A 24,781-nucleotide genomic window follows, 5' to 3' on the forward strand; every position below is an offset into this window, starting at 1 on the left:
AACTCAAGTTGTTGAAACTGAAAACTTGCTGAACGTGCATTTGGCGTCTTAGCAAACAAAGGATGCTTAAGAGAACAGATAAAAATGGCTTCTTGGGTTTCTGCAGTGAAGCAACTTGCTGTACGGCAAGCCACCCAGCTGGGAAAACCCAGGCAGGTGGGTGGGGTATAAATAATAAAATTGTTGTTGTTGTTGTTTTTGTTAGGGTGGCAGGACAAAGCGCTGGCATTACAATCAGGAAAGCTAACGCAATATGGTCCCCCGCCCCCCGAAGCCCCTTATACATCAGTCCAGGAGACCAGCGAGTTAAAATGTAGTTTATTCCTTAAATAAAGTTCCGTTAAGTCATCTTGCATTTGGCACAGCAAAATAAATAATAAAAAAGTCGGGGTGGAGGAAGAACCACGCACGCACGGACAAGGAAGTCCAACATGGGAGGAGAGGAAGGGCATCGAGTGAGTCAAGGAAACATTGGCTACGCGGCACAGACCCGGTAATTTCAGACGCAGGGAAAAGGAGAAGGGCGGTCGGCCTTCGGGGGTCAAACAAACGGAATGAGCCACGGAAGAGAGGATCTAAAGCCTCTGGGCTGAGACCTGGAACCGGCAGGAGCTGAGAGAAAGAGAGACAGAAAGAGCACAGGTGTGAAACCGAGACCAGGGGGAGAAGAATCGGCAGGTCCTCTTTGCTATTCAGAGCATCCCAGGCCACAAAAGCAGGCCTTCGAGGCACAGGGGGAGGAAGGGGACCTGGCTGGGCCTCAGACCCCCAACCCTCACCTGTTTCCTTTCCTTAAGCCATGGTTCAGGAGAATAAGGCGAGCGCAGATGGGGACGGAAAGAAGGAATAGACCGTTTTAAGCAGAATTCGGATAGTGGGGTGCAGGCTCCCCCCTCAGATCTGGAGGCAGAGAAGGAACGGGGAGTGCTGGGAAACCTCTAAAAGGGTGCCAAACCCAAAACAGATACATATTTATATCAGTCCCTCACCCCCACTTTAAAAAATGAAGACACACAATATCAAAGATAAGGCAGGGCTGTAATGGATGAAAAACCTAGGGAGAGTTGTGGTACAAAGATTTGGGGCACAGAGCTCCCCACCCACAGGCCATGTGGGGAAAGCAGGAGGCATGGAGATGAAATTCTGTGGCATCACCCGCAAGGGTTCAGCTCAACAACGACAAGGGGGGGGGGGGAAATAACCCAGTACTGTTCTATTTACTAAAATAAAACAGATGTAGGCCAACACCACCCTCCAGTGGCCAGCACCGGCAAGAAAACCCCTATAAAACTTGGTGGAGGAGAAAGCCTAGAAAGGGAGCGCAGCAGAAGCAATGGCCGCTCTGAGAGCAGCAGTTAGCTAATAAAGAGGGCACAGCAGAAAAAGCCAAGCGCCTCTTCTCCCACAGACAGACCCACACTCACAGGCCTCCAATCTGCACTATATACATTTTACATTTGTGCCACACCGCTTTAAGCAGCTACTTTGGCTTCCCCCAAGGAATCCTGGGAGCTGTAGTTTGTTAAGCGTACCAAGAGCTGCTAGGACACATTAGAGGACTACAATTCCCAGAGTTCCCTGGGAAGAGGGACCGATCGCTAAACCCCTCTAGTAGTAACTGTGTGAGGGGAAAGAAGGCCTGCTAACAGGTCTCGGCGCTGTTGACATACTAGTTTCCCAGGATCCTTTGGGGGGAAGCCGTGACTGTTTATAAAGTGGTGTGATCCTGCTTTAAATGCATAGTGCAGAGGGGGCCACAAACATACACACACACAAGGGTTCAGGAAGCACCCCTCTGCACTGAACAGGAGGAGGAGGACTCCTTATCCTGCCAGTGTAGTTCTCCCAGCTCTGTTTTCCACCAGCAGGGAAGATGTTCGAGGCATCAGAGCCCCTTGCCATTTAAGCGGGGCAACCAATCAGGAAGCAAGGGAGGCAGAGAGAATTGTGGGAGATGCGAGGATCCGGCAGCCCATGGTTGCAGCTCAAAGGAAGAAATTTGGGGAACTTGGGGAAGTGCCCTCGCCTCACCCCACCTGGGCTAAGCTGAAGGAGGGGTGGGGGCACGTGAAGAGGCTCCAGCAGTTGAAGAGTCGCTCCTAGCAAGGCCTCCATCCTCCACGCAGCCTTGGGAGAAAAGGCAGAGAGGTTCCCTGCTGCAATCTCCGGCGCCGAGGCGAAGAGGTTCAAAACTTCTTGCAGAACGGTTGCGGTTGCAGGAGATGAGGTGCAGATGCCGATTCCATGCTGGGTGGTGGTGCGGTGGGGGTGGGAGTGAAAGGACGGGGGGTGGGCGGGCAGGGAGAGCACAGCCTTCTAAAATCAGCACACACAGGAAGGACTTCCAACGAGGGAGAGAAGGAGAGAGAAAGTGCAACTCGGCTTGTCGGTCGAAGCTGCCCCCACCCCGGTTGGGAAGGGGGCCGGAAGAGGAAGAGCAGCGGCAGATTTCTAACACATGCGCGTGCGCACACACACACGCACGCCTTTACGAAGGCCGGAAAGCGTTGCTCGCCGCCCCGGTCGCTGCGTTGGCGGCCGCCGTGCGCACCGCTTGGTTGGAGAAGACGCCGGCGGCAAACTCCTCCTGGGCTTTCTGGAAGCTGGCGCCCGTGCGGCGGTAGAGAGAGTGGATCTGTGGGGAGAGATAGACCAGAGATAGTTGTTCAGAGTGCTGGCTGTGCCCTATAAAAGCCCTAGATCAGGCATAGGCAAAACTCCAGGTGTTTGGGACTGCAACTCCCATCATCCCTAGCTAACAGGACCAATGGTCAGGGATGATGGGAATTGTAGTCCCAAACATCTGAAGGGTCGGAGTTTGCCTGTGCCTGCCCTAGATGGTGTCAGCCAGGTGACGGACGTTAACTCCCTCCACGCAACCAGAAGGTTGGTGGTTCGAGCCCACCCACAGATGGCTGCGGACAGGATCCCCACATTGCAGGGGGTTGGACTAGATGTCCCTCAGGGTCCCTACCATTCTACCTGCACAGGTGCTAAGATCCTCAGGTGAGCACTATTTATTGAATTTATATACTGCCCTATAAGCCACAAAATACATAATAAAAACAACAACCCAATAGGCCCCTCCCCATAGATCAACCAAAGGCCTGGTTAAAAAGGAACGTTTTTGCCTGGTGCCTAAAGGTGTATAATGAAGGCAAACCTCTCTGGGGAGAGCATTCCACAGGCGGGGAGCCACTGCAGAGAAGGCCCCGTTCTCGTGTTGCCACCCTCTGGTCCTATCGAGGTGGAGGCACACAAAGAAGGGCCTGAGATGATGATCTCAGGGTCCAGATAGGTTCATATGGAAAGAGGCTGTCCTTGAGGTATTGGTGTCTTGTAATGTGGTGCAAATGCGGCCACAAAACCACAAGAAATCTATGGCCAGTTGCCACGGAAGGAAGGAAGGAAGGAAGGGAACAAGCTGTGCTACCATAACGATTAAGGTTTTAAATGATAATTTTAGGTTATATGTTAATGATTAAGTTTTAATTTATATATTTTTTAACTGTTGCTATATCTGTATTGTCCGTGTTATACCTAATTGCGAATTCAAATGTACCCCTATCATGTTTTATGACTTCCTTGATATTGTATGTGGGCTGGAACTGGTCTGTGACTGAAATGATAAATTCATTCAAGCAAGCAAGTAAGCAAGCAAGGAAGGAAGGAAGGAAGGAGGGAGAAACAGACTGGGAGCTCAGCAACCTGAAGCTGCCATACTCACCCTCTTCAGCATGATGATGCCGAGTCCGGCGACGACCGTGAAGAGTGTGGCCACCAGCATCATGAGAATGGCCACCCCAGTGTTCAGCTTCAGCGCTGTGAGGCTGACGATCCAACCACTGCAGTTGAGAGGGGGGAAAGAAGGATCAGTGCCCATGAGCAAGGGGGCGGCAACTGATAACTGTGTGCAACCCTGCAATTTTAGGCATAAAGAAAATCTCCCCTAAAAACAGCCACAAAACGTAATTATTATTATTTTTATCCCCCGCCCCCCCCCCCGCACAAAGCAACTTGCAAACCATTTTAAAAACAAAGAATAAGAGTTTAAAGAAGGGGGCCAGTCACCATCTCTTAGCCTAACCTCACCTCACAGGGTCATTGTGAGGATGAAACAGGGAAGAGGAGTCGGACCACATATATTACATTGAGATCCTTGGAAGATAGAGGTGGTATAAAAATGCAATCAATCAATCAATCAATCAATCAATCTTTTTTTGCTTTTTTTTTAAAAAATAATCCAGCAGGCATTTTAATTGAATTCCAGTTTTACAGTTTGGACCAATTTTTGCTTTTGTTGTATTGCGTTCCTTGTACATTGCTTAAGAGAACTCTGCAATTAAGCAGTACAGTGGTACCTCGGGTTAGAGACGCTCCAGGTTACAGACACTTCAGGTTACAGACTCCGCTAACCCAGAAATATTACCTCGGGTTAAGAACTTTGCTTCAGGATGAGAACAGAAATCGTGCTCCGGCGGCAGCAAGAGGCCCCATTAGCTAAAGTGGTGCTTCAGGTTAAGAACGGTTTCAGGTTAAGAACGGCCCTCCGGAACGAATTAAGTACTTAACCCGAGGTACCACTGTATATGAAATGTCCAAATAAATAAAAACCGCCCCAGGAAAGCATGGACTGCTTCCGTTCCACGAATTCTGCTTGGTCGGCTCATTTTTAACACTTTCCCCACAAAGGCCCCAGACGGCAGATTTGCTAAACTTCCCTTCAAAGATCAGTGCTGCCTTTGCATATACTTAAGAGCTTGAAACAATCTCTCATGTGTTTTCCCTATTGTACGCATTATGAAAGGGTTAGAGAACGCTAAATTTATTCCCTTAGGAGCCAGTTTCCTGGTCCATCCCTAAAGACACTATTGAACTCCTTCCTTGTGAGGCTCTAATCTATTTATCTATTATGAAACAGGTGGCAATAGATCAGAGGGGTGCAACTTATATTACACCCACTAAGACAGCTCCTAATTTGTCACCTTCGCTCTTTGAAGGCTGTGGTATATTTTTTCCTCCCTTTTTTAAACCTCTGCAAATCTTCCATGGTCAGTTGACTGTAATTATACATTTGATTGTTCCCTGCCTCACCCACTTTTGTGTTCACTCCCTGTTCAAGTCAGAATTATGGTGCCTAGAGTTTCCTCAGCCCTTGCTACTGGGCTGTTGTTCCCTAAATCCATTAGGGTCCCCCCACTCACATTTCATTCTGATGCAAAGCTTGGGGTTCCCAAATACCCGAAAGCAGTGCTATTTTTCTAGAAAAAGAGGTGCCGGAGCTGACCGTGAACACCTTCCCTCGTCCCCTCAGAATGGCAATGGCGTCCAATGGGTGGAACAGAGTTCCGGCAAGTTCCGGCTTAAAAAAACCCGACCTGCCTGAAAAGCTGCCTCCTTCCCTACAGACCCCCTTGGGTGTTAAGGGACCCTCTTGGTTCTTCCGCTGCCCTCAGAAGATTGGGTGGTGGCGGCGGCCCAGCAGAGGGCCTTCTCTGTGGCGGCAGGGGCAGACCATAGTAATATGGCCGCCCTGCATGAGGCCAATATTTGACGCCCTCCTCACAGCCCTCGTGGCACCGGCTTAAAGCGGGGCTTTGGGAAGGAGTCGCGCGGCTCTAGCAGAGTCCTAGAGCCCTCGTAATTCAGGGGTCAGCCAACTTTTTCAGCAGGGGGCCAGTCCACTGTCCCTCAGACCTTGTGGGGGGCCGGACTATATTTTTTGGGGGAATGAACAAATTCCTATGCTCCACAAATAACCCAGAGATGCATTTTAAATAAAAGTACATATTCTACTCATGTAAAAACACGCTGATTCCTGGACCGTCTGCAGGCCAGATTTAGAAGGCGAATGGGCCAGATCTGGCCCCCGGGCCTTAGTTTGCCTACCCATGCCGTAACTCCTTCCCAAAGCCTGGAAAATGGTTGTCCGGTTTTGGGAAGGAGACAGGACCCTGTCAGGGCCTTCGTGCCTCCTTCCCGAAGCCGGCTCAACCAGGCTTTGAGAAGGCGCCCTTCTGAGCTGACAGAAAGACGGGGAAGGGGCCTGTATGAGAGGCCGGTCAGAGTGGGTTTTCTCAGGGTGGGAGGCTGAGGAAAGGGAAGAGCTCCCAGGTGGGAAGATTCAGCTCTCTGTATGTGTGAAGATTAAGATAAAATGGTAACCGAGGGCCACACAGATATATTTATAATTTTGTGTTATACAGCCGTACTTTGGTTGTCAAACGCCTTGGTACTGGGACGTTTTGGCTCACAAACGCCGCAAACCTGGCCAGAAGCGAGTGTTCCAGTTTGCAAATGTTTTTCAGAAGCTGAATGTCCGACATTGCTTCCGACTGAGTGCAGCAAGCTCCTGCAGCCAATTGGAAGCTGCGCCTTGGTTTTCGAAACGTTTCGGGAGTCAAACAGACTCCTGGAACGGATTAAGTTCGACAACCAAGGTACAACTGTCTGAGGATCATATGAGGATTATTATTAATGTATATTTCTTTTCCTCTTTGGTGTTTTTTCCTGTTTGATATATTGTTTTCTCTTATTCTTTTTCGCTTAGTTTAAGTTTCATGGTATATTCAGTTGAAAACCTTTAATAAAATTATTTTTTTTAAAAAGAGAGACGGCACCCTCCTTGGCTGTGGGCGAACCTATGGCCCTGCCCCTAAGCTGTGAAGTTCCCTCCCCACAGAGACGCAACCCACCACCTTCATTATACAGCTTTGGGCAAGTGCTGAATGTGTGCCACCTTTATATCCCTGGACTTTTGACGCCCGAGACATATATTTCTAGGACCCGCCTTATTTCTGTGATCGCCAGTTGATTTAAACTGTTTTCAACATAAGTGTTTCAATTGTTTTAGCTTGCCCTGGGACCTCAGGGCAATGGGCAGCTAATAAATTAAAGTCACAAGACACAGAGACAGTGAAGAACAGGGCGCCCTTACCTGAACCCCCAGCCTGGGATGCCAATGGCCTGGAGAACGTACACCACATCTTGCGCGAAGAAAATGAAGAAGAAGACGAAGAAGTTGAAAGAGCTGTCACTCCTGAAAGAGGAGGAGAGAAAGGAAGAGTTAGGACCCTATTGCTGTAACAGGGTTGTGTCTATTGAGAAGAATATTTAGATACTGCTGTTCCATTGAAATAAATAAATGTCAGAGTGGATCACAATAGTCATACATAAAACCAGACAGTAAAAAATATCCGTACAGGGGTACCTCGGGTTAAGTACATAATTCGTTCCAGAGGTCCGTTCTTAACCTGAAACTGTTCTTAACCTGAAGCACCACTTTAGCTAATGGGGCCTCCTGCTCCGCCGCGCCGCCGGAGCCCGATTTCTGTTCTTATCCTGAAGCAAAGTTCTTAACCTGAAGCACTATTTCTGGGTTAGCGGAGTCTGTAACCTGAAACGTATGTAACCTGAAGCGTCTGTAACCCGAGGTACCACTGTATAAAACTCTGTCCACAAGAATGGGGAATCGGTGACCCTTCAAATATTGCTGAGCAGGGTTGCCATGTGTCCCCTTTTTCCAGGACACATCCTCTTTTACAGGGGTAAAAATTCTGTCTGGGTGGATTTTTAAAATATTTGCCAAATTGTCTCTGGCTATAACTTCTGGATGAGACATAGACATAACAGGTGGTTGAAGACTTGCTTTCTTCTTTTCTCCTGCCTCCCCTCAGCAACGGATCACAGCTTCTATAGCCTACATATAGTAAAGGTAAAGGGACCCCTGACCATTAGGTCCAGTCGTGGCCGACTCTGGGGTTGCGGCGCTCATCTCGCTTTATTGGCCAAGGGAGCCGGCGTACAGCTTCTGGGTCACGTGGCCAGCATGACAAAGCCGCTTCTGGCAAACCAGAGCAGCGCACGGAAACGCCGTTTACCTTCCCGCCAGAGCGGTTCCTATTTATCTACTTGCACTTTGACATGCTTTCGAACTGCTAGGTTGGCAGGAGCAGGGACCGGGCAACAGGAGCTCACCCCGTCGCGGGGATTCGAACCGCCGACCTTCTGATCGGCAAGCCCTAGGCTCTGTGGTTTAACCCACAGCGCCACCCGCGTCCCTTCTACATAGAGGTATTTAAAAATGAGAGTCGTCGTAGCATCCTTGTTTTTGCTCTTCAAAATGTGCCGTTCCCCTGACTAGGCTGCCTGGGACTGAAGGGAGTTGTGAGCCCAGTTAACATTCGGGTGGAGCCAAAGGTTCCCTCATTCTTTAGGCGGCAGAAACAAACTCCCAAAATATCCCTTCCCAATTTGCCTGGCATCAAGTTACCCCGCAACATCGGGCCTCGCAGCCGCACGCCCATTTTCCCGACATACCTGAAGGCCTTGTACATGGGCCGATACCAGCAGAGGAAGGAGCAGGGTGTGAAAATCAAGGCCCAGAGGATTGAGAGGCCAAAGCCTGAGCCGCCCCCAGAATCCACGCAGAAAAAGGCCAGGGAAGCCAGGAAGTTGAAGAAGAGAGTCACAATGCCGGCTGTGGGGACAAGAAAGGCGGTGTGGGTTAGCTGATCTCGAGGAAGCGGGGAGAGAGGGGCAAAGGCAGCCCCCACAAACTGCAGCCACGGGGTGGGGGCCGAAAGCTAAAGCCCTCTGTTGGGATGCAGCTGTGACCCCTCTCTCTGCCCTGTACAGAGTTAAGACTAACCATTCTTTTTAATTCTGTGCAATCTGCTCTCAATGGCGGCTCGTTCATTTATTTGTGGCTTGAGTTCGTTTACTATCCTGCCTTCCTCCCACAGTGCAGAACCCAAGGCAGCACAGAGGATAAATTTGAAAAGATACAACTAAAAAAACCAAAGCACCCCACAATAAATATAAATATTAAAAAAAAAACAAATCAGTACCCCTATTCAGTGAAAACACCAAAAAGCATTTAAAAGCACACACACACACAAAATGATATGGCTTGTGTTTCATAATTAATTTGTACTTATGCCGTGAGTGTAAGCTTGCAGGGCACACATAACGCCTCTTCAGGTGGCTGTTTCCTGTTTTGAAGCTGCAAAGTAACTAAAGCACGTGAGGAGGATCCGCATTGACACAGTGGCCTTAGGCTAGCTTATCTACGTTCTCCCTGCACTGTCAGAGACAGCATGCCTCTGAATGACCAGTTGCCATGAACCTCAAGTGGGGAGAGTTGTTTTTTTAAAAAATATTTTTATTAATTTCTTTTTCAACACAACATTTCAGCATACCAATAACAAAACAAATAAATTATTTGCTCTACTGAGCTTGTGACTTCCCTCCACCCCTTCAACCGGTTTTTAATTTTCAAATCTTTGTGTCGCACTTTATATCCTCTACTTCAGACCTTTATATCCTTATGATCAACTCTGTCTCAATGGTCTATAAAGTTTTGAGATTTACAGCTGTTGCTGCCCTCAAGTCCCCTTGTGAGAAAGAGGACGCTGAACAATGATGGGCCTTTGACTTGACCCAGCAGAATTAAGACCGTCTGCTCCAAATTCTCCCTGTGGCTGCCGGGGACTCAGCCTTCCGCCTGCAAGACATGGACTCCTCTGCCGCTGTGCTGTGATTCAAGGACTTACCCATCCAGAGGTAGTACATGGTCGTGACCGTTTTCTGTGATTCCACGGGAATCTCCACAGGGATATCCTGATAGAAACACGGCTTCACCGGACAGAAGGAAGGCAACGGAGGCCAGTTGTTCTGATGGGCTGCGAGTCCAAAAGCAGAAAAACAAGAGTGAGGCAAGTGGCAAATTCAGGGTCCTTTCACAATACTCACAGCCAAGCCCCCTCTGAGATTATGTAATAATACTCTAATAATACATCGCAACGATCCATGCAGATCTCCACCATGCAGATCAACTAGATCTACTATTTTCTGCGCACCTACATGGGGGCAAATGATTTGGAGTGCTCCAATATCTTTTTTTCAGAGTAACGTACCATATTTTCCATTTATAAGACTAGGGGCTTTTTTCTTCAAAAACTAAGCTTAAAAATTGGGGTCGTCTTATACATGGATAGTGATGTGGCTGGACAGGCGATTGAGCCGGAGATTGTCAGCAGCGTTTTGGCGGGTGATTTGTTGTTGCGGCAAGTTCCACAGGCTATTGGCTACTGTGGCAATTGGGCGGGCGATTGCTGTTTGTTGCCGGCGAGCGTTCAGATGATTGGTCGCCCCGTCGATGTGCGCGCCATCGGCTGTCTTGGTCCCACAAAAAAGTAGACTTTCCCATCAAACAGTCATTCCTCATGTTACGTCCGCTTCATGTTACGTTCTTTCAGGTTACGTCCCGCGGCAACCCGGAAGTACCGGAGAGGGTTACTTCCGGGTTTCGTCGCTTGCGCATGCACGCAAAATGATGTCACACACATGCGCAGAAGCGGCGAATCGCAACCTGTGCATGCACAGACGCGCCGCTGCAGGTTGCGTTCTTTTCATGTTGCGAACGGGCCTCCGGAATGGATCCCGTTCGCAACCAGAGGTACCACTGTACGTAACAGAACTCACATGTCGTTCTCTTGAAACTGAAGCACCTTATATAATAATAATAATAATAATTTATTATTTATACTCCGCCCATCTGGCTGAGTTCCCCCAGCCACTCTGGGCGGCTTCCAATCAAGTGTTAAAAACAGTACAGCGTTAAATATTAAAAACTTCCCTGAACAGGGCTGCCTTCAGATGTCTTTTAAAGATAGGATAGCTGCTTATTTCCTTCACATCTGAAGGGAGGGCGTTCCACAGGGCGGGTGCCACTACCGAGAAGGCCCTCTGTCTGGTTCCCTGTAAACTCACTTCTTGCAATGAGGGAACTGCCAGAAGGCCCTCAGCACTGGATCTCAGCGTCCGGGCTGAACGATGGGGGTGGAGACGCTCCTTCAGGTATACAGGACCGAGGCCGTTTAGGGCTTTAAAGGTCAGTACCAACACTTTGAATTGTGCTCGGAAACGTACTGGGAGCCAATGCAGATCTCTCAGAATCGGTGTTATGTGGTCCCGGCGGCCAGTCCCAGTCACCAGTCTAGCTGCTGCATTCTGGATTAAGTGCAGTTTCTGGGTCACCTTCAAAGGTAGCGCCACGCAGAGCGCATTGCAGTAGTCCAAGCGGGAGATAACCAGAGCATGCACCACTCTGGTGAGACAGTCTGCAGGCAGGAAGGGTCTCAGCCTGTGTACCAGATGGAGCTGGTAAACAGCTGCCCTGGACACAGAGTTAACCTGCGCCTCCATGGACAGCTGTGAGTCCAAAATGACTCCCAGGCTGCGCACCTGGTCCTTCAGGGGCCTTGTGGTTTCGGTGTTCCTAAGCCTACAAAACAACCTCCTCTTTTTTCTCCAGACTGACCCCTGGAGCCCATCCTCAGAGGCTGACTCCCCTTCTTTCATTCTGACTGGCTCTAACCGGCACGTGAAGACTTCCTTCACAGTGGATAAAAGGCTCCCCTTTCCTGCTGATTGGGCAACTCTGCAACAGCCCCTGCTGCAGGAAACAGACGTGGTGGCAGAATCCGTGACCAGGGAGAAGAATCGGCAGAAGAAGAATGGAAGAAATGCAAAGACTATTTGCAAAAATATTGTAATATTAAGGAACACTGAGTGATGTTGGATTGAAATTAAGGGGTTATTAGCTGTAATGATACAAAAGAATATGAAAAAATAGTTCTTTTTTGTACATAAGTAAAAGTATAAGTTACAATAATTTAAGAAGATGGATTGAAAATAAGGTTTATAGCTGTAATGCTATGAGATAAGGATTTGCTGGATGAATAATTTGAACTGGAATACAAGAAGGGGAGGTATGAGGAGGTCAAGGAAATATGTTATTGGAAAATATGACATGAAATTTATGTGTTTTTAATACCTTTTCTTTTTAATCTTTTTTTCCCTCTTTTTTCTCTTTCTTTTTGATTCGTATAAAATGGAAAATCTCAATAAATATCTTTTTTTTTTAAAAAAAGGAAACAGTCGTGGTCTTTGGCCCCGCCTCCCCGCGGCCCCAGATCACTACACCCCCGGAGTGAGGTCAGGGTTTTTATTGCTGCCAGGGCGGGCTATACCTGCTCCGCCACTCAGAGCAGCGTTCTGCAGTTCCCGCTCCCGCCGGTCCAGCTCCTCAGCTTTGCGGTTCAGCTCCTCTTGCCGTTTCAACAGCTCCGCCGTGGCTGCCGCAGTCGACTCCTGGGGGGAAAGCAAGAGAAAAATCAGCAGGAATGAAAGAGGAGGGACAGTCCCTCCCCATGTATATTTTTCATCCAATTGATTTTTTATTATTATTTAAATGTCTATGCCACTTTTCCATATGAATATGCTCAAAGCAGCTCACAAGAGAACCGTAAAATGCGTATCAATACAGTGGTACCTTGGTTCTCAAACGACTTGGTACTCAAACAACTTACAACCCGAACGCTGCAAACCCGGAAGTAAGTGTTCCGGTTTGCGAACTGTTTTTCGGAAGCCGAACGTGCTCCGTTTTGAGTCCCCCTGTGTTTCCTGCTGCACTGCTAATTTGAGTCCTCCCATTGTAATTCAAGTCTTCCATTTCAGATTGCAGTGTTTTAAGGTGATAATCGGAGCTTATATTTGGTGCTTTTGTTTCTGCTATTTATTTTGCGTTTTTTGTTTTGAGGCTTTTTCCGTTAATTTGTTTTTGTGACTGTATGAATCCCAGTTCAGCTACTGATTGATTGATTGTGTGACTGCGGAAATGGATAAAAGCCCCCCATCCAAACAATGACTATCATCAGTGCAGCTAAGAAAAAATAATAATTTTAATTTTTATCATCTACAATACTGTTTTATTTATTTTATAGTACAATACATTGATTATTGCTTTCATTTCGTGGATCAATGGTCTCGTTAGGTAGTAAAATTCATGTTAAATTGCTGTTTTAGGGGTTGTTTTTAAAAGTCTGGAACGAATTAATCCATTTTGCATTACTTTCTATGGGAAAGCGTGCCTTGGTTTTGGAACGCTTTGGTTTTGGAACGGACTTCTGGAACAGATTACGTTTGAGAACCAAGGTCCCACTCTAACTGCAGAGCATCCACGCACAGAAAGGCAGTCTTGTTTAACAGCCCTGGAAAAAGAGCCTTAAACTATTGCTCCAAAGGGAAAATGAGAAAACTATTCCTGCCTACATACGTGAAGATTATTATGATGGCATGGTTTTCTTTGTAGGTGTTTTTTTTTCATTTTTGGTTTCTGTTTGTTTTGCTTTGTTTTTGTGTTTGTTTTTTGGATTTTATGTTTGTAATTTTTGTTGTAATTTTGCATTGAAAACAAACAAACAAACAAACAAACAATTTCTGCCTGTGGTACATCAGAAGGTCTCTAATCGGCCGAATCAGGTGCCCTGTAACCCATCTATGGAAACGGTGTGCTGTTTCTTTAAGAGAAGTGGTTTGGGAGTGTCACAGGGAGAGAGGCCTGATATCTCTCGCTCGATGAGTCTTCTGAGAAGTGAAAGCAACTGGGTTTCTTTTTCTCCGCTCGTTCATTTCCTTTTTTTCTTTACAGTTTGTAAAAAGCAGCCTTCTGCTTGATGTAAATGAAGTTTGCCAGTGAATCAAAATAGATCTTTGTTAAAAAAAAGAAGCCAAGCTTCAGAGAACCATCATTCTGGTTAAGAAAGCCTTGTCCGGCGCAACATCACGTAATCACAGAAAGTAGCAATGGCCTCAGAAAGCAGCATTATAAGAATACCAGTTTCATTTTTTAAAATAACCCACACAATGACAAGTTGCTAGTCCTGAAGACTGGCTTGAAGGAAGACAAGCAAAAAACCCCAAAGAAACTCAGAAGCTGAAAAGAGCAGATGAGTAGCATTCTTGGGGAATCGAAGAGTGCAGGTTTCACCACCGTTTCTTCTTCTTCTTCTTCTTCTTCTTATTTTCTTTTCTTTTTTTTTAAGATATTTATTGGAGTTTTACAAAGATATGAATTTAAAAGATCATATAAAAAGAAAGACATACAATAAAAGAAACATAGAAAAATACATAAAAGTAAAAATACATAAGTAAGGAAAATAAAATAAAACCAAATCCATTTTTGTAACCCTAACTCATTATCTTATTTCCTTGGCCTCCTCACACCTCCCCTTTTTGTATTCCCATTTAAATAATCAAGTCAACAAATCCTTACCCTCTTTCGTTTATCTTAACTCTATATCTTAACATATTATAACTCTATATTTTCATCCATTTATCAATTCATTTTTGCATATTCTTATTAACTTTGTTGCTAATGCCACTTATTTTCAGTCCAACATCATTTTAACATTCATTAATTTTATAGTGTTTCTGAAGATAGTCGGTGGAAGAAGACAGTTGGTGGAAGAAGACTGGAAGAAATTTAAAGACTATCTTATTATTATTATTTTCTATACCACCCTTCGTCCAAAGATCACAGGGCAATTTCCCCCTTTTCGGATTTTGGAAAATCCGAAACCAGCGTGACGAACTGTTTGAAAAGGACAAGAGTAAATTTATACAATATGTGAAAGAACACTGTAAACATTTGAGAACGTTTGCAGGTTTGATTTAAAGTATTTTATAATGATAATTTTTGAAACTGATTTACAAATACTAAAGTAATTTTTTTAAGTATAGTAAGAAGGTAAATAGGGTGATATAGAAATGCTAAGGTGATTGTGATTGCTTAAGAAAGCTGAGGGGGGTGGAAGTCGTTGCTCAGTATGGGCAAAGTTGTATGTGATGATATGATACGATATGAACGCGACGAAGGAAAAATATGAAAATTTAATTTTATATATATATATATATATATATATATATATATATATATATATATATATATAAAAATAATGAAGGCACCAGGCAAACCTCCCTGGGGAGAGCATTCCACAAACATGGAGCCACCACCGAAAAGGCCCTTTTGTGTGTTCCCCCCCCCAGACCTCTTATGGAGGAAGAACACAAATAATGGCCTCAGATGACTAACACAGACTCCATGTCGGTTCATATGGGGAGAGGGGGTCCTTAATATCCATTCCTACCAACTTTAGAATCAATTCTAACATAATATTTAACTCTGGGGCTGTGTACATACATTTAAAGTTCATTCCTCACCCGCCAAAGGATCCTGGGAACTGTAGTCTCCCCCTCGTGGAGTGACAATCCTTGACACCCTTAAAAAACTACATTTCCCAGCATTCTTTGGGAGCAGTGCTTTAACTACATAGTGCACACACAGCTTCTGATTCCCTTTTGGCGCAGAATCTAGATTACCTTGCAGAACGCCGATTTTTCTCCTTTTCAAAAGTGGAAATTGTAGATGTTAGAAGCGCAGAGCTCCAAGCGATAACAAGTTCTGACTGGTGCTGAAATTTGCACTGCCCAGGAATGCAACAGCAACTATGTCCTGTTTCTGTTCTCATCCTGAAGCAAAGTTCTTAACCTGAAGCACTATTTCTGAGTTAGCGGAGTCTGTAACCTGAAGCGTACGTAACCCAAGGTACCACTGTATTTAAATTCCTCTTTTGTTACTTCTGTCATAAAAGCCATGCAGCGAGGAAACAAACTGATTCGTCTGAACTCGTGCAGAAAACAGAAGCCGTTTTGGAGGATTCAAGAAACGGAAATAAGAACGTAAAATAAAAAGCGACCACCCTGGATTTATAGTCTCGAACCCAGGAGCGTTTAAACGCAGGCGCTCCCCCCTTACCTGAGTGCCGTAGGAGCCATAATTCTTGGGCTCGGTGGGGCTTGGCTTCTTGGTGGGCTGCGAGGCAGGAGCTGGCGGTGCTGCAAGGGGGGCCGGTGAAGCCGAGGGAGGGGCAGCGTACGGAGGGGGCAGCTGCTGCGGAGGGGAGAACGTAAGAACATAAGATGCGCCTGATTGCTGGATCAGGCCAATGACCCACTTAGTCCAGCATCCTGTTCTTCCCGCAGCCAACCAGATACCCCAATGGAAAACTCTCAAGCAGGATTCGAACACAAGAGCACTCTCCCAGCCTGCGGTTCCCAGCAACTGGGATTCAAAAGCATTCCTGCGTCCAACTGTTGAGGCAGAGAATAGCCGCCATGGCTAGTTAGGGTACTGGCAGCCTTCCCCTCAACCTCTTTGCCTCATCCTCTTTTATTTACCATATTTTTCGCTCTATAAGACGCACCAGACCACAAGACTCACCTAGTTTTTGGAGGAGGAAAACAAGAAAAAAAATATTCTGAATCTCAGAAGCCAGAACAGCAAGAGGGATCGCTGCGCAGTGAAAGCAGCAATCCCTCTTGCTGTTCTGGCTTCTGGGATAGCTGCGCAGCCTGCATTCGCTCCATAAGATGCACACACGTTTACCCTTACTTTTTAGGAGGGGAAAAATGAGTCTTATAGAGTAAAAAATACGGTATTATTTTTTATTGGAAATTTTATTTACAACATAAATAACATAAACACCCCACCCACCCCAATACAGAAATCCACCCTTATTAAACATGAACATAACATACAGTGAGCATAACGTACAACAATACAAACAACCAAATAAAAGACTTCCTTTATCCTGTACCTGGCCTCCTTATTTACTTCTTATAAGCTGTTTCCTTTATGAATAATTATTAAGATTTTTCTAATTATAACTTAAATATCCACAAAGTCTCCTGCGGACATTAATCGAAACAAGTCCAGGTATGTATTTTAGGGCACTGTTTTGTGCATTTCTCTGCATTGCCCCCATGCTTTTTGAAACTCTTGTCTAGTGTGATCTCTAATTGCCTCTAATAGCCAGTTCAATATACTCTAACTGTTTGTCTTGCCGTTCCATGGCCCAGTTTCTTTTTTCCAGTTTTTAGCAATTAGCTAAAAACTGCCTCATCCTCTTTCAAAGCCATCCGAGACGGCAGCCATCACAGTTTCCTGTGGCAGGGAGTTCCATAGTTTAACATGCTTTTGGGCTCCCTACATGCTGTCCTGCCGGCCTGCGCCCGAGAGACACCGCAATTTCTCTCACAGGCACACCAGTTCTGGAGAGTTTCCCCTCAGCACCCCATACACCGAGTGCAATCTCAGCCTAGCTGCAAACTGGGCCTCGGAGACCTTCCCTCACCCTGTAAAAAGAAGCAACAGCGAAACTGGTGCAATAAAAGAATAGCCCTCCTACCGCTGTGTTGTCAAAAGGGTTGTAGACATCCAAGGTGGCGTAATCCGACGTCGGCCTGTGCTGTACGATGGCGGGGTCCTGAGAAGACAAAAGAAGTTGCATTTAGATTTGAGAAGTGGTGTAGGTGTTGCAATGGCTGCCGCCTCCGAAGGCAGTCTCTGATGTGGCAGGCTAGCCTTCCCTGACTTTGGATCCCCAGATATAGGTGGACTACAATTCCCATAATCCCTGGTCACTGTGCCATGATGGGAATTGTAGTCCAACAACACCCGAAGACCCAAAGTTGGGAAATGGCTCTCAGTAGCTCATAGTATTATTATTAATAATAATAATAATACAGTGGTACCTTGGGTTACGGTACCTTCGGGTAACGTAATTTCGAGTTACGAACGCGGAAAATACTTCTGGGTTTCGCCGCGCACACACATGCACAGAAACACTCTACTGCGCCACGAGCATGCGCAGAAGCAGCACCTCCAGATACAGACTTTTCAGGATAAGTACGGCTCCCCGGGGTGAATTAAGTTCGTATCCAGAGGGTCCACTATAATAACTTATTTATACCCTGCCCATCTGGCTGGGTTTCCCCAGCCACTCTGGGCGGCTTCCAGCAAAATATTAAAATACAATAATTCATCAAATATTAAAAGCTTCCCTAAACAGGGCTGCCTTCAGATGTTGCCTTGACATCTGATGGGAGGGCGTTCCAGATGGCGGGTGCCACTACCAAGAAGGCCCTCTGCCTGGTTCCCTGTAACTTCGCTTCTCGCAGGAAGAGAACTGCCAGAAGGCCCTCGGCGCTGGACCTCAGTGTTCAGGCTGGACGATGCGGGTGGAGACGCTCCTTCAGGTATACTGGACCGAGGCCGTTTAGGGCTTTAAATGTCAGCACCAACACTCTGAATTGTGCTCCGAAACGTACTGGGATCCAATGTAGGTCTTTAAGGACCAATGTAATATGGTCTCGGCGGCCGCTCCCAGCCAGCAGTCTAGCTGCTGCATCTGAGACAACAGGCCTCTGAATGGCAGTTACTGGGGAACCCAAACTGGGAGTGTTATGCACCTCCAGATGGTGGGGGTGTCAGGCGTCATCCTGGCCCCCAGGCCTCCTCACTCGGTCGCAGGTGGCCAATAGCCAGGTGCAAAATGCAGGGCTCGCAGTTTAGTGTTCCCCTCCCAGCTGAGCAGCTCAAACAAGCTGTGTTGTCCCTGCTCGCGAGGCAGTGGGGCGAAAGTGTCTCAGCTCCCACGGGGCCAATGCAGCTTCTCGTTTCAACATCATGGTGTATCCCCAAATAGCGATGTTTGGTTGGTGATACATCATGATGTTTACAGTGGTACCTTGGGTTAAGTACCGTATTTTTCGCTCTATAAGACGCACCAGACCACAAGACGCACCTAGTTTTTGAAGGAGGAAAACAAGAAAAAAAATATTCTGAATCTCAGAAGCCAGAACAGCAAGAGGGATCGCTGCGCAGTGAAAGCAGCAATCCCTCTTGCTGTTCTGGCTTCTGGGATAGCTGCGCAGCCTGCATTCGCTCCATAAGATGCACACACACTTCCCCTTACTTTTTAGGAGGGAAAAAGTGAGTCTTATAGCGCAAAAAATACGGTATTTAATTCGTTCCGGAGGTCCATTCTTAACCTGAAACTGTTCTTAACCTGAAGCACCACTTTAGCTAATGGGGCCTCCTGCTGCCGCCGGAGCCCGATTTCTGTTCTTATCCTGAAGCAAAGTTCTTAACCTGAGGTACTATTTCTAGGTTAGCGGAGTCTGTAACCTAAAGCATCTGTAACCTGAAGCGTCTTTAACCCGAGGTACCACTGTAGTATTATTATTATTATTATGCTGCCGGATTGCTAGTTAGCACTGCTTATGGTTAGAACTACGACGGCACCTGACATCGCCCAGCCCTAGGAACCAGTAGCCACTGGAAAAGTTATCCTCTGCAAATTTGTCTAATCGTCTCATGCTTCGTGGCACAACTCCGCTGGATGCAAAGGTGGTCAAAGGGAGGCATATTGTGCCCTCCCAATTCCACATAAAGGAAGGGGGTGGGGGAACGCTTTGAATGTGTGGCGTGGATACCACCCCGATCGCTTGAGATCATCCCCAGAAACCACCTGACCTCTGCACGGTTAAGTCGTATTCATCTAGCAGTGCCTACATGAATCAAAGCTTTTCTTGCCAGTTCTCTGGAAGGCTTTTTCCTGTTGAAAGCAGAGAGGCTTTTCTGCAGAAAACATTTCTGCTTCACCCAACGAGAATTAATATGATTCATTCATTCTGAATTTCATAATCTTAAATGTTTGTGATGCTTTAAGGATTCCCTTGTACGCTGCCTTCGTATGTTTCTTTTGTGGTTTGCAAAAACTTTTAGGAACAAAATACGCCAGCACTTTCAGTCCTAATATCTTTTTGCTGTTCGCTGTGATAGCAGCTGAATGGAGCCCCCATCTTCTGGGGAAGTCTACCTCCGAATAGTCTGTGTGCTGGGAGGGCGGGAAAGGGTGTGCTCCCCCCCCCCCGACTCTGATTGTCAGCTTTCTGGAAGCTTCCGGCCAGCTGTTGTTGGAAACAGGATGTTGAAGCAGATGGGCTTGGGGGTCTGATTTCGCAAAGCAGGGCCAGTTGCTGTTATTGTAACTCTGCAGGGAAAAAAAACCTTGTGGGAAAGGATCATTGAAATGGAGCGCTCTAAAGCCACATGTTTTGATTTGAAGCTTGCCTTCGGAGCCTGTATGAAGAGGGCGGCTCAGCTCTCGCATGGCTTCCTCAGATGGGCAGGATGTGGAGGAGAATGCTCGAACTCTCTGCCTCTGTCAACAGCATCGCCAGATTGAGCCTAATGGCTCGTCTAAGTCCAACATCCTATTCTTACAGAGGCCAACAAGTGGAACAGACACCCCTTCATTGGAGGTTTGCAAACAGAGCTCGGTGGCCATCTTGCAGGGATCCTTTAGCTGTGGTTCCTTGCATTGCAGGACTAGAGTGTGATGGCCTGGGACTTGGGCTCGGACTCGGAACCAGAGGAGACTCAAGTCTGCACCGGATCCTTTGCCTCAGGCATCATCTGAACCAAGTCTGGGGCCTGATCCTGAAGAGTTTCAGTCTGGACTGGTTCTCTTGCAACAAACACCAGCTGGGCCGAGTCAGGGGCCTGCAGGGATTACCGTACCTCACTGCCTTCAGCTGGGCCATCATTTACAGCTGCTCCACTACCAGTTGGGTCAGGGGAGGCTGAGGCGGCCCCTGGGTCTAGTAACCCACTGATGTCTCCTGAGCTGCAGAAACTGAGGTCTGAGAGAAGGAGAGACCTGAGTACTCGCAGGAGGAGTGCTCGCCTTCGGGCGAGACAGGGAGGTGAGTCGCTGGGGGATCAGGACCGGCCAATACCCCGACAAAGATAAAAGGCTATCGGACCCCGCCCCCAGTTGCAGGAGCAACATTGCTGTGTGCTAGATCCTGCCTGAGATCCTGTACCTGTCCTTGCCTGGTTTCCTGCCTCATGTCCCACCTTGGCCCTATTGGACTGACTCCCAGCAGAACCTTCGGATTCTGGACTGCTCCTGGACCGCGTTTCACGGGTTACCCCCAGGCCCAGCACACAGAGGTCCCTTGAGGCCTCTTCCCAATTCTATGATTCTACAACCAGTTGCCTTCTGGGACATATACTAGCAGGACCTTAGTGTGGTAGACCTCTGCTAGTGCGCAGTGTTCAAAATGAGCCAGGCGTATTTTGCACCCAGCTATTGGCCACTTGCGACCAAGTGAGGCTGTCTGGGGGCCAGGAGGGGGCCTGACATCTCCACCATCTGGGAATCATTGGATCTGGACTGTTTCCACACACTAATAACCCATCCTGTAAAATTCTGTCAGTTATTTTTTTCCCCTGCACAACCAGAAAGCATTTCTGGAACCACAATGCTTTTTCTCTGTGCCAGCCTGGGCATGAACAGCGAATGGCGTTCTAGTGAATTGTTGTCGCTTGTCTTCACTTAGCCCACCCGGCTGCCCTGATCACGGTTGTGAAGAATATCCCAGCGTTATGAATGGCCCGTGTCACCATTAAGAAAAAGAGGTTGAAATAAGCCAATATACATGTGGACTGTCCCTGGGTCAAGTGACTTTTCTTCTTTCAGTTCTCTAAGCTCTTAACCAAGCTCAAGGTTGCCATCTGAACGAGCCAGATGTTTAACTGAGAATCAATCACAGTCAGTCCATTATTTAAAAAATAAGACTTGAGAGCAGTCTTGCCCCAAATTGGCAACTAGACCTTCTGTTTTGGTGACTGTACCCTTGGTTTAAGGAGCTATTTGGCACTTAGCTTACACTGGTACCTAGGGTTAAGTACTTAATTCGTTCTGGAGGTCCGTTCTTAACCTGAAACTGTTCTTAACCTGAGGTACCACTTTAGCTAATGGGGCCTCCTGCTGCCGCCAGAGCACGATTTCTGTTCTCATCCTGAAGCAAAGTACTTAACCCGAGGTACTATTTCTGGGTTAGCGGAGTCTGTAACCTGAAGCATCTGTAACCTGAAGCACATGTAACCCAAGGTACCACTGTATATATCTGAATTTCTAACACTGGACAAGAGTACCTCTGAGCACCCACAGATAGCACCCACACAGAGGCTTAATGATGATGATGATTAATAATAATAATGATAATTTATACCCCGCCCATCTTGCTGGGTTCCCCCAGCCCCTCTGGGCGGCTTCCAACAAAATATTAAAAATACAATAAAACATCAGACATTAAAAACTTCCCTAAAGAAAAAGGCTTGTGGAAAGCAAGACCTCCAAGCACTGTTCACAGCTCCCTCTTTTGACCAAAGGATAAATATTGACCCAGGCAGTTACTCATTGCCTATGGAGGTTAGGCAACCCATTTTGCTTAGAAAAGTTGGGTTGGGCCCAAATAACAGTAGAAGGGACAGGAAGACAACGTGCAAGATGACCAACGTCACAAAAATATTTCTCAGTCTGGAGAAGACACTATTTGACAATAAAAAACGACCACAATGAAAAGATAGTCAACAACAGGCCTACAGCTCTGAAGGAACCACGTGCTTGGGGTCTCATACAATAAAACCCCAAGGTTAATAACCTTATCGAGTTGACAATAGTTTACCCCACCTCAGATCCTAGTTATCTCTAGGAGAGATAAGTGACGCAGTGGACCAGGCCAAACCTTAAGAGTTTCACAGCCGTGGAGTTGAAAGGCGGAAGAGGCAATTAGAATGAAGCCAAGCGGCCAATTATCCAAAGAGATCTGGGCTGGGCGAGCAACTAGGTTTATTTAATCCAGAGACAGGACAGAATGCAGCAATTCTCAGGAGGTGGAGATAAACGAAGGCACCATGGGAAATACCATTTGAAGAGTATGTGTAAAGCCCCTCAGTTATTCTAGGGCTCGGGTGGCTCCGTAACAGGCAGCCTCCAATTATTCCTGAGGATTTTTAATTTATTTTTAAGGCAGGGCAGACACAAACACTGCAGCGTTCTAGAATAGTATGGTTGACTAAACAGAGATGGGGACAGCAAATCCAGCCCGATCAATTGTTTCTTACCCCAACTGATGAGACGGGAGTGGCGAGAGAGGCCCTCATTCCACCAATAAAGAGTAATTTAAAAAATTAAGCCTGCCCTACAGGCTCGGCTACAAAGGATCCATTGACCACCAGATTCAAAGCAGCAGCAAACGACAACAACAATTGACTGGCATCTCGCTCTTGCTCTGCCAACAGTCGCCAGGAGGAAGAGTCGCTTCTGAAGGGTCGGGATGGGGGAAGCAGCAGACGGTGGTACCTAGGAGCCAACTCCTAGGGGCCCGAGGTCCCTGACGCCTCTCCCCAATAAAATATTTGAGGGGACGGGGCCACCCGCTCCCCGCCCAAGTTGATGGGCATTGCCATTCAAATAGTATGTGTGTGCCACGTCTTGGGATCGATTATGTGGGGAGGGGCTTACCTGCCCCTCCAATATTATATTCAAGTTGGTTTATTATAAGTGGGGGGGGGACAGTGGTTGGGGATGGGAGAGACACCAGCACCCCACAATCACTGTACAGTGGTACCTCGGGTTAAGTACTTAATTCGTTCTGGAGGTCTGTTCTTAACCTGAAATTGTTCTTAACCTGAAGCACCACCAGAGCACGATTTCTGTTCTCATCCTGAAGCCAAGTTCTTAACCCAAGGTACTATTTCTGGGTTAGCGGAGTCTGTAACCTGAAGCGTCTCTAACCCGAGGTACCACTGTACCAGGGGCAAAAGCAAACCCAACAGCGGAGAGCCAAGAAGGCGCCCGACTTACTCCCAACTTCGGACTTACCACGGGAGGAGAGTGGGAGGTTAAAACCCCTCTGCTCACCCCCCAGAGGGACTGGGGGCAGGTAAGCTACGAGGACCCCCCCCCACCTCAAGACAACGAGCAGGGGGTCAACGAGTTCAACGCCCCAGGGGAAATCCTGCTCCCTCCCCGGTCCGTATCCGGGTAAAGAGCCCCTTTTACCCCGGAATGGGCATCACCACCCCGGGGGAGGGGAGGAGAAGCCGCGCGCCCCCCGCCGCCCCCCCCCCGCGCGCCCCCGCCAGACGCACCTGGAAGGGATTCCCCGTCTCCCCCTCGAAGGGGTTTCCCCCGCCGTTCAGGGCCATGCCTGCCCGTCCTGCCCTCCCTCCGCCGAGCGTTCGACTGCGTCGCCTCGCCTGCGATGCTCAACGCCCATTGGCTGCCGAGGTTCTGCGCGTCACCCGCAGAGAGGGAGGGGATTCCTACGCACGTGACTGAGAGGAAACGGGGGAAGTGGAGCCGTGACGCCCAAAGGGAGATGTCACCCGCGCGGGGGATGATGGGAGATGTAGTTCTCTACAGAGCTTGAGTTTAGAGGCGACTGGGCGCAGGGCATGCTGGGGGCTGTAGTCCCATATAGGATACGGAAGAAGTGCAACGAAAAGGGTATCAGTCATGCTCCGCACCAGGGGTTAGGCAAGATGGAGCTGATGGACTCCAACTCCCATCAGAACCCAGCCAGAATGGCCGACGGCTAGGCTTGATGGGAGTTGTAGTTGCTGGATTACAACTCCCATCGTCCGTAGCCATTAGCCGTGCAGGTTGGGGCTGGTGGGAGTTGGAGTCCAGCAACAGATTCCGTGCCCTACACACGTTGCTTGAAAAGCACGTGGCACCTCCGCAAAATCCTGGGAATTGTAGTTTGTTAAGGGTGCTGGGAATTGTAGCTCTGGGAACTGCAGTTCCAAGGTTTTTCCAGCGGAAGCCGTGTGCTTTAAATGTATGACATCGGCGCAGCCTAAGTTTCCAGAAATGGCTACTTAGATCAGTGATGGCCTCCAGGTGACCAATTTGTTGAGCGTTCGTTCTGTTTTCTTGCACAATTTTTTGTAGGGCAACCGTACAATGCCAGCTGCTTAAAAGGTAAAGGGACCCCTGACCATTAGCCCAAAGGGCCCTTTATCCTCCTTAAAGTAAAGGTAAAGGACCCCTGAAAGTTAGGTCCAGTCGTGACCGACTCTGGGGTTGCGGTCACTTTACTGGCCGAGGGAGCTGGCGTACAGCTTCCGGGTCATGTGGCCAGCATGACTAAGCCGCTAATGGCGAACCAGAGCAGCGCACGGAAATGCCGTTTACCTTCCCGCCGGAGTGGTACCTATTTATCTACTTGCGCT

At 47.7% G+C, this 24,781-nt stretch overlaps 1 protein-coding gene across 5 annotated transcripts; it reads right to left on the reverse strand.

Annotated features, from left to right (window-relative positions):
* Positions 1–303: 303 nt before the first annotated feature.
* Positions 304–23,845, reverse strand: SCAMP3 (secretory carrier membrane protein 3). 5 transcript variants are annotated; one of them, XR_014542664.1, is made up of 10 exons: positions 23,696–23,845; positions 17,094–17,171; positions 15,662–15,793; positions 12,036–12,156; positions 9,555–9,683; positions 8,320–8,479; positions 6,938–7,039; positions 3,728–3,845; positions 2,037–2,635; positions 304–612 (listed from the first exon to the last, which is right to left on the reverse strand). XR_014542664.1 is itself a non-coding variant. In XM_083591463.1 (10 exons), exons 1-9 carry the CDS (start codon positions 23,750–23,752, stop codon positions 2,489–2,491), a joined length of 1,047 nt encoding a protein of 348 aa, XP_083447589.1. In that variant the 5' UTR covers positions 23,753–23,845; the 3' UTR covers positions 304–612; positions 2,485–2,488. The 5 variants fall into 5 exon arrangements, 3 of the variants coding, with proteins under 3 accessions (XP_083447589.1, XP_083447590.1, XP_083447588.1); XR_014542665.1 differs by having other exon boundaries at positions 15,662–15,796; XM_083591463.1 differs by having other exon boundaries at positions 2,485–2,635; positions 15,662–15,796.
* Between the last annotated feature and the right edge of the window lie 936 nt (positions 23,846–24,781).

The sequence above is a fragment of the Podarcis filfolensis genome (assembly GCF_964270895.1).
Source record: "Podarcis filfolensis genome assembly, chromosome: 16".
In the NCBI taxonomy this organism is placed as follows: Eukaryota; Metazoa; Chordata; class Lepidosauria; order Squamata; family Lacertidae; genus Podarcis; species Podarcis filfolensis.

What these genes read in the sequence shown, in the direction of transcription:
- SCAMP3 (XM_083591463.1), bottom strand. Translation starts at nt 23,752, where the DNA reads ATGGCCCTGAACGGCGGGGGAAACCCCTTCGAGGGGGAGACGGGGAAT. An exon ending in CATGTACTACCTCTGGATGG is followed by an intron (nt 8,480 to 9,554) that starts GTAAGTCCTTGA and finishes TTGTCCCCACAG; the next exon opens with CCGGCATTGTGACTCTCTTC. An exon ending in ATCCCAGGCTGGGGGTTCAG is followed by an intron (nt 3,846 to 6,937) that starts GTAAGGGCGCCC and finishes TCTCAACTGCAG; the next exon opens with TGGTTGGATCGTCAGCCTCA.